At 52.8% G+C, this 14,041-nt stretch overlaps 1 protein-coding gene across 2 annotated transcripts; it reads right to left on the bottom strand.

The window, feature by feature from the left end:
• Positions 1 to 2,427: 2,427 nt before the first annotated feature.
• On the bottom strand, positions 2,428 to 13,884 carry LOC111157432 (solute carrier family 38 member 7). Of its 2 annotated transcripts, none has more exons than XM_022518829.1 (11): positions 13,824 to 13,884; positions 11,834 to 12,255; positions 10,968 to 11,166; positions 10,586 to 10,730; positions 9,492 to 9,590; positions 8,821 to 8,878; positions 8,487 to 8,601; positions 7,049 to 7,196; positions 6,471 to 6,670; positions 5,665 to 5,719; positions 2,428 to 4,331 (listed from the first exon to the last, which is right to left on the bottom strand). In XM_022518829.1, exons 2-11 carry the CDS (start codon positions 12,101 to 12,103, stop codon positions 4,196 to 4,198), a joined length of 1,425 nt encoding a protein of 474 aa, XP_022374537.1. In that variant the 5' UTR covers positions 12,104 to 12,255; positions 13,824 to 13,884; the 3' UTR covers positions 2,428 to 4,195. The 2 variants fall into 2 exon arrangements, with proteins under 2 accessions (XP_022374537.1, XP_022374538.1); XM_022518830.1 differs by having other exon boundaries at positions 4,219 to 4,375.
• Between the last annotated feature and the right edge of the window lie 157 nt (positions 13,885 to 14,041).

Consider the following 14,041-nt stretch of genomic DNA (forward strand, 5'->3'; position numbering starts at 1 on the left):
TTAAACAACAAAACACAACAACCATCAACACATACTTCAGACCAAGGCCTACTGAATCAGAATTTGTATTCTAAGGAGGATAAATAAAATAAATAAAAATGTTGTCTGTACCTTAAAGCTTGAGGAGCGCCCTGCCTCCTGCGAAGCGGTAGGGGAGTCCCAGTTCGTCTTCCTGAAAAGATACTGAGTTCTCATAGTTATTCTGTGAATGTGGATTTCTGGCTACAAAGCACTTCTGTCATTTTCCATGTACCGTCTTTACATTGTCTCCCTTTTCCCCTGGGAGGCAAACAGGGTCTGCGATTATCATTTTGATTTGAGAGCTGGGAAAACAGAAGCCCAGAGGGCAGCCACAATCTGCCCAGAGCTACCTGTCAGCAGGCCTCACAGCCCTTGGCACAGATTGGCTGGGAGGACAAGCCCCAGATCTTGGGAGGACAACCCCCCAAGATCTGGGGTTGGCTCCAGCACGGGGATGGTAGGTTCCTGAGCTTGCCTTCAGGGGTCAAAAAGGCTAAGGCCTGCTCCGAGAGAGCCGTCAACTATAGGACAACTGCTTACTATGCGCCAGGCTCCGGGCTAAGACACCAGGTGGATAAAAGTGTAAAAAAAAAAACAAAAACACAGGCCTGAGGTAGAGTCCTTTGCCCACGGATAGCAACCTGAGACTTCAGTGTTGTTTCAGCCTCCCCCAGAAATGTCTTAACTGATGAGCCAGGAATTTCTGGTCAGCACCAGGGAGGCAATCTGTCACCTAGGCCTTCTCCATCCCCCAAAGGAAGATGAAGTAATTCCCCTAAGATCCCCTGCCTTTCCCTTTAAGGGAAGGTGACTTTGCCTGAAACAATCCTTTCTTTTCTTTTGCTAATAACCATGTTGTCTACTCCCCCTCCCTTAAGAACCTTCCATTTTGCACAACTCCCTGGAGCATCTTAGTACTTGCTTCATAGGATACTGCCTGATCCATGAATTGCCTAATAAAGCCTACTTGATATTCATATTTACTCAGTTGAATTTTTTTTTTTTTTTAAGAGGTAGGGGTAGAGGAGAGGGGCAGTTGGAGAGCGAGAGAATTCTAAGCAGGCTCCAAGCTGAGCACAGAGCCACTATGGGGCTCCATTTCACCCTGAGATCATGACCTGAGCCAAAATTGAGTTGGACACTTAACTGAGCCAGCCAGGTACCCCTGAACTTTGTTTTTTGAACAGGAGCTATGCCCTTGCTCCCATGGAGATTACAGCATAATGGGGACCTAAGATCAGTGCTTACACATTTCGGGAACAAGATGGGGAGTATCTTGAGTATCATGACTGAATGAATGAACACGGCTGTTTGCCTTTAACATAGGTGAAAACCTTCATTCTTTCTGTTCACTCAGAGAACGTGAAACCAAACCTCAAGTTCTGGCCTTCATGGTCCCTTGTAAAGTATGACCCAAAGCTATCTCGCCCCTCCAGCCTTTCGAAAGTACTAGGCCACTTCAGAAGTATTTTCCTGGAGAGTCCCCACTCCCACCAGGAGGGAAAGGCGGTGTGGTGGAAGATGAGCTGGTTAGACTTCACCCTAGAGGCAAGTCTCATCCCTGCTCCCTCACTCAGGCAATACCTGGCAAACAATGCCCACTTTTCAGTTCTTCAAATGCCAAGTACCAAACACCAGATTCTTCCCCACAGGGCTTTTGCACATGCAGTTCCCATGGCCTGTAAAGGTTTTCTTAACCTCTTTTCATTTAGTTTATTCCTACTCATCATTCAGGGGCCAGCTCAAATGCCGCTTCCTCCAGGAAGGTTTCCCTGACTCCCCAGACAAGTTTCAGGCCCCCAAAGAGAACATTCTTTACATTTTCTTCTTGGCATATATCACAAATTGCAAGTATGCACTTGTGTGACCACGTGCTTAGCATCAGTCTTACCCATCTGTCCGAGAGTGGAGCTGCTGTCTTGCAGAGTGCCTTCCTGCCAGCCCCGAGCAGTGAGTGCCTGGGCTCTGTAACTGGGGCCTGCTCAACACATGCTTCTGAAGGGATGACGGTGGTTGTTCAGGAGTTTGAAGCTCATCCCAGAATGGGAGGTCAGCCAGACACGCAGCACAGAGCCCGGTCTGAAGCCATATGGGGTGGGGAAAATTCGAGGAGAGCTTGAACCAAGGCAGAGGCAGTGGGACAGGAGCCCAGGGGGAAATCCCCAGGTTGGCAGGGAAGGGCTGGTGGGATGTGGAAGAAAGGGGAGTCCTCACGAACCGCTTGTATGTTCCCATCTGGATGAAGAGAGCATGGCAGTACTCACGCCTGAGACAGGTCAAAGTCGATTAAGGCCAAAAGTCCCCGCCTACCCTCCCCCAACCCAGCCTACCTCCCTCCAGTCAGTGGCCTGGACTCTGTCCCCAGCACCAGACGGAGGCCACACAGCTCAGCAGCACAGCCTCTTTTTATTAACCATCTTCCCTGGTATGAATGTGCACGAGTAGAAAAGAAACCAAAAAATACCCTGGCAGGGAGGGCAGAGCAGGGGGCTCCTGAGGTTAGGCCAAATGGCCAGATTCCAGCTCCTTCTCCTGACAGGTCTGTTTCTGTGCGAGGACTCCCCTTACATCCCCCATCCCTTAGCTGAAATCCAACCTCAGGGGGCTATGCAGCCCTGCTGACTGGACCTCCTAGCCTTGGCAGGGATGGGCGCTGGAAGGGCCTGGCACTATGCAGGGCCTGAGAGAAAGCAGCAGCATGGGTCTTGCCTGAGGGGCTGAGGGTGGGTGGAGGGGGGCACAGGGATGTGAGGAAAGGTGGTCATCCAGGCCGGGAACTGAGCAGAAGCCTACTTCGCCGCCAGCCTGCCTCTGCTCCTGTGAGCTCACTGCCCTGAGTGGTGGGCTGCTGGGTGGGGTCCCGCTCACCTGTGCTATGGAGGTTTTGGGAAGGAGGGGCTGAGGAAATGCTGTGAGTTCCAGGTGGAGGAAGCCCTATTCAATGCCTGGGTTTGGTCGAAGTGAACAGCCGGAGAAGGAAAAATGGGAATGCAGATCAGGAAAACAGTGTCCCTCCTCACCCCATCTGGGGCACAATCCATGTGTGACCTCAGTGTGATTGACAGACGGCTGAGGCTGGCCCAGTGGACCCCTGGAGCTGCAGAAGCGGGCAAGAGAAGGGAGGTCTACTACCCCCAGGCTTATGTGAGGAGAGACTGAGCTAGAAAAATGGGGTAGGGGGTGAAGAAACAATGAAGGGAGGGAGCAGACCAGATCTGGACTGGAAGGGAAACTTCCACACTGGCGTGACTATACTCAAATGTTGCCCAGTCAGTGACAACTCGGCTGCTCTTCTCTGATGGCTACCCTGCTAGGGCTGACAGGAGAGAGATGACTAGAGAGCAGGCAGAAGAGAAGCAGTCACTGAAAGAGAAGCTATCAGAGAGGCTCCCCCGGACCCTGACTAGCCCAGCCTTCATGGGTTTGGAAAGTTCCAGCCTTCTCTATCACCCAACCTGTGCCTCTGAATTGAGGGGCCCACCTGGAACCGGAGAGAGAAAAGCAGACGTCCTACCAAGGGAAAAACTAACCAAGGAGTCCTCACAGCACCGTGGCAGCACGGCACGGCCCCCGGCCTCTGGTTCGGAGCCGGGCTGGCACCGTTTGTAAACATTAGACTTGATGATGTCTGCAAATGGAGGAAGACAGGGATGCCTGGACCCTCAGGTTTGGGGAAAGAGGCCCCAGGATGGGGTGGACAAGGCATGACTCTATCTACCTCTGTGCATCTGTATGACTTTTGTGCTACCTTTGGAAGTTGCCCGATCCCAGAGAAGCCACTGTGGGCCAAGCGGCTGACAACGGGCAGGCACGGGGTCCCAGGGTGACGAGCGCAGGTCCTGCTCAGGACAGGCTGCTCTGCAGAGGACGGTGGTGGCCCTCTGCCCACACTCTTTCTCCATAGTTAAGTCAGACTGGGTTCTTTTTTTCTGAGATGTTCTGACACTCTTCCCTTGTGTTTTTCAGCATGGAGAATTGAGCGTTGGAGGGCAAGGAAGGTTCTTCTGTGACCCAAGACCTTCCCCTGCCCATCCTCACACTGCTGGGACTGGAAAGCAGGAGGGAAACCAGGTTTGATCTGTCCAGAGGTGTGAGGCCTGATCTCACTCCAGAACTGTCCCTGGAAAAGGATGTCCAGATGTCATCCCACCAGTAAAGGGGAATGATGTTGGACTCAGGGTGGCCCCAAAGCTTGAAGAGATGGGTTCCTGGGTCCAGCGGCAAAGGCCATGTGTTGCCTGGAGGCAGTGGTTATGCCAAGAGATCCACAAAGATGGCGTTGGCTGTGGTCTGGCCGAAGATGAAGGCTCCTAGGGTGACCAAGAGGACACCATAACTGACCAGCGCCCACCAGCTGTAGGGCAGAGGAAGAGAGGGGCCTAGTCAGTCAACCCATCCTTGACTTTGCAGACTTTATATCTATCTATCAGTTAATTATTGTAATAACTTATACCACTTCTCCTGTGGGTAGGCACTTCCTACTTCTAAGTGACTTTTCATACAAAGATATGTGGGACTAGATTATATGATCCCTAGACCATGGGTCAGTAGACCTAGACCTAATAGGATTCATGGACTGGTCACAGCAAGCCAAGGGCAGAACCAGGATTAGAATGCATATGTTCTGATGGAAATATGTTCAGGGAAAAGCAGTTCATGTGGAATGTGACCCATTCCATTTACAAAAAAAAAAAAAAAAAAGCAGACATCTGCAAATCAATGTATCAAAGAAAGCAACAGGGCATTAAGAGGGTACAACAGGGTACTGAGATTCAGAATGATTTTAATTTTCTTCCTTAGACTAATATTTTTAAAGTTTTTTTTTATAAGGAATATTACTTGCACATTAATTTTTTTTTAAAAAGCTTGCAACCAGTTTTCAACCTCTGTGCTATTCAAGAAAACGTGGATATTAAAACAATGTCATATTTTTCATCTATCAGACTAACAGAAATTTAAAAGACTGTTCCATACAATCCTCGCAGGGCTGTGCAGAAGAGGCACTCACACTCTCTGCTGCTAGGACTCTGAGTGGTACTGCCTTTCTAGAGGGAGATTTGAACCCATGTGCCAAAGTCAAAAGGAGCACATCCCATGATTCAGTAATTCCCTTCTAAGAATTGATCCTACTAAGATCTTCAAAACAGGTGTGCCAAATCGCCCAGGTGAAAGAGTATTCATGCATTCACAAAACAGAACACTCTGCAGTCCTCAAAAGAGGGAAGAAGTGGACGGATCTTCCTGTGCTGACAGTGATCTCTAAGACACATGGTTAAGTGAACCGCAAACGTTAGGAGTCTGGCATGAAGCCATTTTTGGAGAACCCCAACTAGACACAGAGCGTCACATGCTTGTGCATACACACGCATGCTTCATGCACACAGAGCTCTCTCAGGAGGAGGGATGCGGCGGGGAGGGCGCTGCAGGGGGAAGAGGGACTTCCACACTCTTCTCTGAAGTCCTCCAGTAGCATTGAAGCTGTTACAACCAGCATGTGCCACCCATTTAAAAAGGGATTTAGAAAACTCTTATGGCTTTCAAGTTCACAAGTCTCTTGATCCTTGTTTCTGGCCCCCCTGCCCCCACCGGACCATCCCTCATCCAGCACCTCCCTGACAGGACCACAGGGGTGCCCTGCTTTACCTGGCCGGCTTGACTTCTTCCATCTCAGACAGTTTGGCTTGAATGAGGCACAGTCCTGGAAGAGAAGAGGCGGCCCCCAGAGCTCAGGTGGGTTCCTTCACTGGGGCCTCCCCTCCCCCTTTATCAAGAGGTGGTGACAGTGAGTCGAGAAGGGCCTGTGTGTGTTCCTCCCTGATACCCCATCTCCGTCTCCACTCCCCGCACAGCTGAGGCACCTGACAGGCACCCCATGGGCTGCACTCGAGCTACAGAGCTCAGGGGCAGCAGCCCCCACCACACCTGGGGCCCTTCCCTGTGCCCTTCTGAGCAGGTGTGGCCGCCACTGCTCCAAGCAATGTGGCAAGGCCTTTCCAGTTGGTCTCCCAGGGAGGAGTAAAGTGGGTACAGGCAGAACTCATGGCTGGGCCCAAGGGACCATTTCCTGGGGACGTGGTGGCAGACATCATGTGTCCGTCTCCCGACCTCTGCATCAGTGTGCAGCCACCAGACCCCATCAGCCTCTGGGCTATCCCAAGATGAACCAGCCCGACCCCTCATCGTCACGCAGCGACCGATGCGTGAAGGAAAGGTTTAGGAGTGCAGGCTGGGTCAAATAAGCTGCTACTCAAGCCTTGAGTCTGTTCATTTCCCCTCATCGCCTCATCAGCAAAGTGGAGAAAGCATCTGGATCTTCTTTTCAGGAGAGGCGGGGCTCAGCCACGGAGCCTGAGGTGGGTGGTTAATAAGCACTAGCAGGAGCGCAAAGGAGGAGCGGAGGCCCAGAGACCTGGGGGGCCAGTGCTGTGGGGGGTGGCGGGGGTCCCCACCTGGGAAGACAAAGATGAAGCAGGCGGCCAGGCCTCCGATGACCGAGATGACCTTGCCGATGTCAGGGATGAAGAGTGCCAGCAGCAGGGTGAGCAGGAACCAGACGAGGGTCTGCAGCACGCGCCGGCGCCGCTCGCGCCCCACGTCCTCCTCCACGGGCATCCCCTGATAGCGCAGCCACAGGCCTTCGACCACCGCCCTGCCCACAAGGACGTGGCTCAGAGGCCCCCCTCCAGTTCCTGGAGCTAGACCTCGAGCCAGTAGACTGGGGGTATGGCCCTAAGCTCTGAGCCTGTTTCCTGTTGTGTGAAGTAGGCCTAGCGGTACTCCATGGGGACCGGAGGGGATAGTGGATGTGATACGCTCAGTGCCTGGCCCGGCCCAGGATGTCTTCACCCCCTGGGAACTCATGCTATTATTCTCCTCAGGTACCTACAAGGCTAGGTGTTCAGGAAAGGACCTGGACTACAGGTTCTTAGAGGACTCAGAGAAGGTCAAAGGACCACATTCAAAGGGCTTTCAAAAAGGGGAGAGGGACAGGGAGGGAGCACCCCCATGGAGTGGGGAGGGTGCTCACCGCCCACAGAAGTGCAGGATGGGGTAGGAGGTGAGCACGCTCAGGATGATGAAGGCACGGGCAAGAGCCACAGCCATGTCCTCGGAAGGGTAGGACAGCAGCACGTCGGGGTCCACAGCAGCTCCAAAGGTCAGGAAGCCACAGATTCCTGAGGACAGGAACAAGAGGGCTGGGCAGAGGTGATCCTGGGAGGGTAAGGCGATGGACCTTTTACTCCTGGGTGCAGTGTCAGATGGGGAGGGTGCTGGAGCAGCTCTGGAGGCTAAGACGGTGTCGGGGTGGGACCCGAGGCCTCCTCCCTGACTTCTCCCATTCCATCCCCACTGCCACCTTTGTCATCTTGAGCTCACCCAGCACATTCCTCTGCACGAACATTCTGTCTGCCCAGCCCTTCACGCCCTCCTCCCCTCACCTTCAGGTCGCCGCTCAGATGTCCGTTCCTCAGAGAACGCGCCCACCCAGCCCATCCACAATGACCCCCCACCCCCGGCCCTGGGCACTCACTCATGTCACCCTGCTCTATCTTCCTCAGACTGCTACTTTCTCTCTGCATTTTCTTTTTTTAACACTTGTTCATCATGTGTCTCCCCAGCCAGAACATGAGCCCCAGAAGGGCAGAGGCTCTGCCTATTTGCCTTTCCTGTTCCTGGCTTTGTCTTCAGAGGTAGAACAGTGCTGGCCCCATAACACCTGTGGAAAGAATTACAGGGCCTGGGCTTCCTTGTCTTCTGGTCCCGCACTGTCATCTAAACCGTTCCCTGCGTGGCACCCATAGCCATTTTTTGCCAAGATGTGTCCCTGCTTGAAATGCTTCCTCTCTGGCTCCCAACAGTCCTCAGGCCCAATAGGCCCAACAGGCCCTGTCTGGCCTCCCTGCCTGCTCCCAACTCTGTCCACTCCAGACCTTTCTGTCCCTGCTTTCAGATGCTGGCTCCTCATCACTGGGGCCTTCCCAGTTGCCACCCGCTCAGAGAGGAGGCTTCTGTGAACCATCCCCTTTCTGTGATCCATGGTGGCCATCCCCACCTCTCCCAGTCCCACTCACAACTTCCCTGTTTGACTGTCACAGTGGCACTCACCACTGTCTAGAATGCCTTACTGATTCCTGATTTACTGTGTAAGGCTCTCTCTGGCTAGACCATCAATTCCATGAGAGCAGGACCATGGCTGTCAATCTTCACAGCATCCCCCATGCTGGGAACAGTTCCTGGCACTTACTAGGGACTGATTGAGACCTGCTGAATGAATGCATGAATACAGCTCTCTCATTCGGGTGGGAGGAGGCCTAAGGCAGCTTGAGTTCAAGCCAACACCTACAGAAGTGTTTGATATGCTGGAAGTGCAGGGCTGTCCCCCTGGAGAGCTGGGCCAGAGGACATAGAGACAAAGAGGGAAATTGGGAGCACTCCAAGTCCAGCCATTGCAGGGGAGCACTCACCCGTGCCCATGTAGACAGCGAGGGCGATGACCATGGCGGCTGTCACCACCCCACCCCAGGTCTTCACCTTGGGCTGCCGCATGCTGTTGAAGACGGGTACGCTGCTCACGTGGCACTGTCAGGATGAAGGTTACAGTTATGAGGCAAAGTGATCCTTTCCCTGGTTTCCAGAGGGAGGTATGTTGGGGGACAAAAGCCATGGGGACAAAGGACAACGCCCAGGGCCCTGACTTTTGTCTTTCCTCCCAGGATGTCCCCATCCTCCCTGTAATGTGGGGTCCAGCCCGGAATGGGGAACGAGCTGAGAGGGTGACAGGATCCTTGCAACCAGCACCTGAAATCCGAAGCAGATGGTGGGCATAGCATTGAACACGGCCACCCAGGAAGCTGGCCTGTGGACAAAGACACAAGAATCTGCTGCATGTGCACCCCATGCAGAGCCACCGATCACCCCCATGTCCTGCTTCACTCAGGCCACCAGGGCTCTCCCCCACCACTATTCTACACATTTAACCCCCTCTAAGTCTGGAAACAGGGAGAGGGCACATCTCCATTTCACAGGTCAGTAAACTGGGGCTGTGGAAGACCCTGCAGAGACCCAAATCCTGAATTTCTGGCTCCTGTACCGGACTTTTCTTTTCTTTTCTTTTTCAAAAACAGGAAACTTTTTTTGGTCTTAAATGACAAAACCAATTTCTCCTCATACAGAAGATAAAGAAATTAAACGAGCACAAGTTGTAAAAACGTGCAAGTCCACTCTGGTAGTCTCTGTAACCAGAGGTCTTGTCTCATGACAACTCATCTGTTGGATATTGGTGGCAAAGTCTCCCCATCCCTGGTCCTCACTCTTCCCTCCAATAAAAAGAGATAAGGACCTCCTGCCTCCTTCCTACAATGACTAGTGAGTCAAGCTCTGGTGAGCCAATGAGCCTTGAGAAGAGCACCTATGTGGCCCAGCACCTCCTGGGGCCCAAGTGGTGGCTTCCCCTGGGGGTTCTTACCCACCTGGTCAGGATGTCCCCTGGGGTCATCTCTTTATCTGGCCAGATATATTTGATGATAATGATGGCAGTGACGTACCAGGTGCCCACGACGCTCAAGAAGCTGCCAGAAAGAATGGACTGAGTTTCCTCTTCCCCAGCCCCAGCTTCCCTCCCTGATTTCACCCCAGGGAGTATCCACCCTCAGCTCTAGTGACCACAGTGTCTACTGAGTGAATTGGGGGACTATTCCAAACAAAGATTAAAATAATGCATAAGAAATAAGTTTTAGAGGGGTGCCTGGTTGGCTCAGTCAGAAGAGCATAAGACTCTTGATCCTGGGGTCATGAGTTTGAGCCTCATGTTGGGTGTAGAAATAAATAAACTTAAAAAAAAAAAAGAAATAAGTTTTAGAGAAACTGGTCACAGCTTGGAGGGAGCTGGTCCCCAAGAGGGGGCCAGACTGACATTTCTAACCATGAGGAAATGCACTGGTTCAGCTCCTCAAAGCCTCCTCAAACTGGGCCTCAGAGCCCATCTGTTACTTCCATCAGTAAAGCCCCCGCTTGGTGACAGCTGCGAGTAGGGCCCTTGAGAACTAGGAGGTGCTGGAGGGAAAAGGGCTGGGATGTCAACATGAAAGGGGACCCCGGAGATAGCTGAGTGTGACCCTGTCAAATATAGATTGCAGGAAACGCTCAGAATCACACAGCTTTTCAGACCTTGAGCCAGGAAGCCAGTCCTCTCCCTTCATACCAAACTACATGGAACACTGGGCCAGGCTTGACAATATCAAATGATCAAATGATCAAAAATCCACTCTCCCTGGGAAAACCACAGCCCTGCCGGGAAGCTGCCTTCACACTCCTGATTATCATCTGTCCCTTCTTTGACAAGGACATTTGGGACGGAGTCTCTCACTGATGCAAAGGGCCACTGTCTTCCTTGTGGCTGACACATAGGGAAATCTTAGGCCAGAAGCCTTGCAAGCCCTGCTCCACCCTGCCTTGCCCACTCTTGCTGCCCCAGAAGGAAAGGGCTTCTCCAGCAGTGCCTGGGTCTCTAGCTGCCTGTGACAGGAGTTTCCGTCTGGCCTGGGCTGGGGTGGGGCCTCCGAACCTGGCATATTTCTGGAAGCCGATCTCTCTGGGGATGGAAAGGGGCAGGATGAAGAGAAAGGCCGTGAGGCTGATGGTGAACTTTCGGTCTGTGTACCAGGGGCTGCCACTGGCCCCCTCAGGCTCCTTTGCCATCACAGCTATAACTGCACAGGAAAAAAGGAGGGAATATCACTCCAGGCTCATGCAGGCTGCAGCCCTCCCCTCCGGTGAGCCTCAGGACCTCCATCAGAGTAATGGGCTCAGCAGCCAGGAGGGAGGATTCGCAGAAGAATGCCGGACCCAGGCCAGGCCCTGGGCGGGTGTTTGTGCCTGTCCCCTCCCCCCGGGGAGCACCAGCACTGAGGGGGAGGGATGAAGTAGGTCCCGAGGGGGAGCCTCACTCTTGTCTTGTTGGTCCCCAATGATGATGAGGAAGGCGATGCAGGTGCCAAAGGTGTAGATGGCAATGGTCACCTCACAAAGCACTCCCGTCAGCTTGCCACACACGGCCCATACCACCTCCTGGTAGGTCCTCTCGTTGCTGGCCTGGGAGCAGTAGGCCAGGATGACGAGGCCGCTGATGATGAAGACCAGCATGCCCTGCAGGCAGGACAGAGCCAGAGGCTGTGTGGAAGGCCTGGCAGCAAACGGCAGTCTGGGCTTGCACAGCGTTGATGAGGCCAATGCCCAAAGCCAGCTCGCTAAATGAGTCTAATCTTGCCGGCAACTTTACCAGATGGCTGAAGGCTGCCGAACTGAGGTTTTCTCTCAAAACAGAAATAAAGTCTTGTGGAAAATTTCAAACGTACACAAGAGTAGACAGGATGGTATCATGAACCCCCATTCACCCACCACTCGGCTTCAAAAATAACCAGTTCATGGCCCATCGTGTTTCTGCTATGCCCCCTCCCACTCTGGATTATTTGGAAGGAAATACAGGCTACTAAATTATTTCACCAGTAAATATTTCAGCATGTAGTTCTAAAAGACAAGGGCCCGCTTTTAAGACATAAACTACACAATTATTCAATATGCGGCTGATGTCCAAACTTCCCTGACTGCTGGGAAGCGCTCTGAAGCCTCCTCTGGGCTCAGAGGAAAGAATGCTGGAATTGATTAGTACTGTCTGCCAAGGGTGCGGGTGGGGACAGAGGTGGCAGGTGTCACCTACCACTATCTCAGATGCAAAACCCCCCTTCTGAATGAAGTCAAGAGCCTTGCCCCAGCCCCTGAACTGCATTTCCACTGGAGCAGCGAGTGCACTCACCATCTGCAACGCGACACCAGCCGCCACCCCACCTGCCGTGCTGAAGGCGGCCGGGAAGTTGAGCAGCCCTGCACCTAGGCAGGCGTTGACGACGATGAAGATGGCCCCAAGGGTGGAAGTGGTACCTCTGCCCAGACCCTCAGGAGAGGCCTCCCCTTCACTCTTGGGGGCCGTGTCCACACAGGGACTCTGCAGCAGACGGGCCCGCTCCCCAGAGTCCATGCTCGAGCCCCACTCGCCAAGGTCACTGTTGATGCTGACCTGGGCCATGGCCCCGGGAGCCTGTTTCCCACTGGGTTTGCAGATTTGGCCTCACAATCACATCCTTGGGGCAGCTGAGGGAACACCTTCAGCTGGAGGGCGGCACCAGCCTGTTTGGGACTATTATCCCAGGTTGCCTGTGAGCCCCAGCTCTTCTCAACCTAGATGGGAGAGACAGGTACTACTGTTATCCTGAGAGGGGCACAGAAAGCTGAACTGACATTCTGAAGGTCAGATGGCTGAGATTCAAATCCAGGTGTGCCTCTGTGCAGAACACATCACTGGGAGCCAGAGTGTAGGGTGGCGGAGACAGAAATATATCCCCTGAGGGGGCACCTGGGTGGCTCAGTTGGTTAAGCAGCTGCCTTCGGCTCAGGTCATGATCCCAGCGTCCTGGGATCGAGTCCCACATCGGGCTCCTTGCTTGGCGGGGAGCCTGCTTCTCCCTCTGCCTCTGCCTGCCACTCTGTCTGCCTGTGCTTGCTCTCTCTCCCTCTCTCTCTGACAAATAAATAAAAAATCTTAAAAAAAAAAAAAGAAAAAAGAAATATATCCCCTGCGAATCTTGCTTGCTTCAGGCTTACAGACCCTTAGGGTCAGTAAGAGATAAACATAAAACAGAGGCGTACTAACATATCAGCACTACAGAGAGGCTACACGCTGGGCAGGAGTATCACAGACATGTCTTATCTCTCTTTTTAAAAAAATTTTTTTTAAAGGTTTTTATTTATTTATTTGACAGAGATCACAAGTAGGCAGAGAGGCAGGCAGAGAGTGAGGAGGAAGCAGGCTCCCCGCCAAGCAGAGAGCCCGATGCGGGGCTTGATCCCAGGACCCTGGGATCATGATCTGAGCCGAAGGCAGAGGCTTTAACCCACTGAGCCACCCAGGTGCCCTGGACATATCTTATCTCATTCAATTCTTACCACAGTGGTCATAAGGTCCAGAGAGATCATATCACTGACTCAGGGTCACATATTAGCCAGAGGGAGAACAGGATTTGGATCTCTATCAGCCTGTTTCTACCTCACAGGGTTGCAAGAACAGCCCTCACCTAGAACTGTCAGTATTTCCGTGTATTACAGTCCCATACACCCCCCTCTGGCCCAGAGTCTAAATTCTGCGTAGCTTCCAAAGCCCTTCAAAATTCAAGGCTAATTCTCGTTTTTCTCCTGGGTGACTGACCTAACCACTGCCCATCAGAGGCATCCCTCTGATGCCCTCAGTACACGGCGGGGGGGGGGGGGGGCGGTTAGAATGGCTATTGAGAGCCCCTAGACCGTCAGATGTTTCTCATTTCTCCTCCTGGTGATGGCTGAACAAAAATGGGAATCGTACAGTCCTGAGAGGTTAAAGGAAGAATGTGGGTGCTCTCAGACAACCGTCACCAAGCATGCAACCAAGGAACCCAGCTCCAGAGGAAATCTCTCTCTGCCAGCTCCAAGTCCAGAAAGATCAGTCAGATGCCACAGGGCTTCCTCTTATTGCAACCTTACCCAACCAGTAACTCAGCAAAAAATCAAAGCTGTGGGTAGTGGAGGTAGAGTTTGGGGCTCCCAGCTTTCCAGCACAGCTCGAGAGAGAGCCGTGTGAAGTCAGCACTCCGCAGAGTCGTGAGACCTCCTCATCCACCCTGCTTGCATCTCAGACACAGAGGTCTCTGCACTGGTCCAAGATTTCTCAGCTCTCCTTCCCCAAAAAGTCCTCAGCTCCACAACCCCCAGCTTACCTGCTATTTCCACCTGATGGTCTATGGTGGAGGGTGTATTGCTCCTTACAGCTCTTTCTCTCCAAAGATCTGGGATCTGATTTTCTTCACTTCCCTCTGGACCCAATTTCTTCTTTCTCAAAACTTCACCTAAAATCTGCTGTTAGCAGAGAGAAGAATTTGAGCCGTTTCTGTGCTGGTCAGCAGAAGGAAAGGAACTGAGCAGCTGTGACGCTAAC

The sequence above is a fragment of the Enhydra lutris genome, unplaced genomic scaffold (genome assembly GCF_002288905.1).
Source record: "Enhydra lutris kenyoni isolate GAN:26980312 unplaced genomic scaffold, ASM228890v2 scaffoldscaffold54, whole genome shotgun sequence".
In the NCBI taxonomy this organism is placed as follows: domain Eukaryota; kingdom Metazoa; phylum Chordata; class Mammalia; order Carnivora; family Mustelidae; genus Enhydra; species Enhydra lutris.

Coding starts and splice junctions, on each gene's coding strand:
- LOC111157432 (XM_022518829.1), bottom strand. CDS start 12,103: ATGGCCCAGGTCAGCATCAACAGTGACCTTGGCGAGTGGGGCTCGAGC. Junction 10,731..10,967: donor TGGGGACCAACAAGACAAGA/GTGAGGCTCCCC, acceptor TTTCCTGTGCAG/TTATAGCTGTGATGGCAAAG. Junction 6,671..7,048: donor ATCCTGCACTTCTGTGGGCG/GTGAGCACCCTC, acceptor CCTTGTGGGCAG/GGCGGTGGTCGAAGGCCTGT.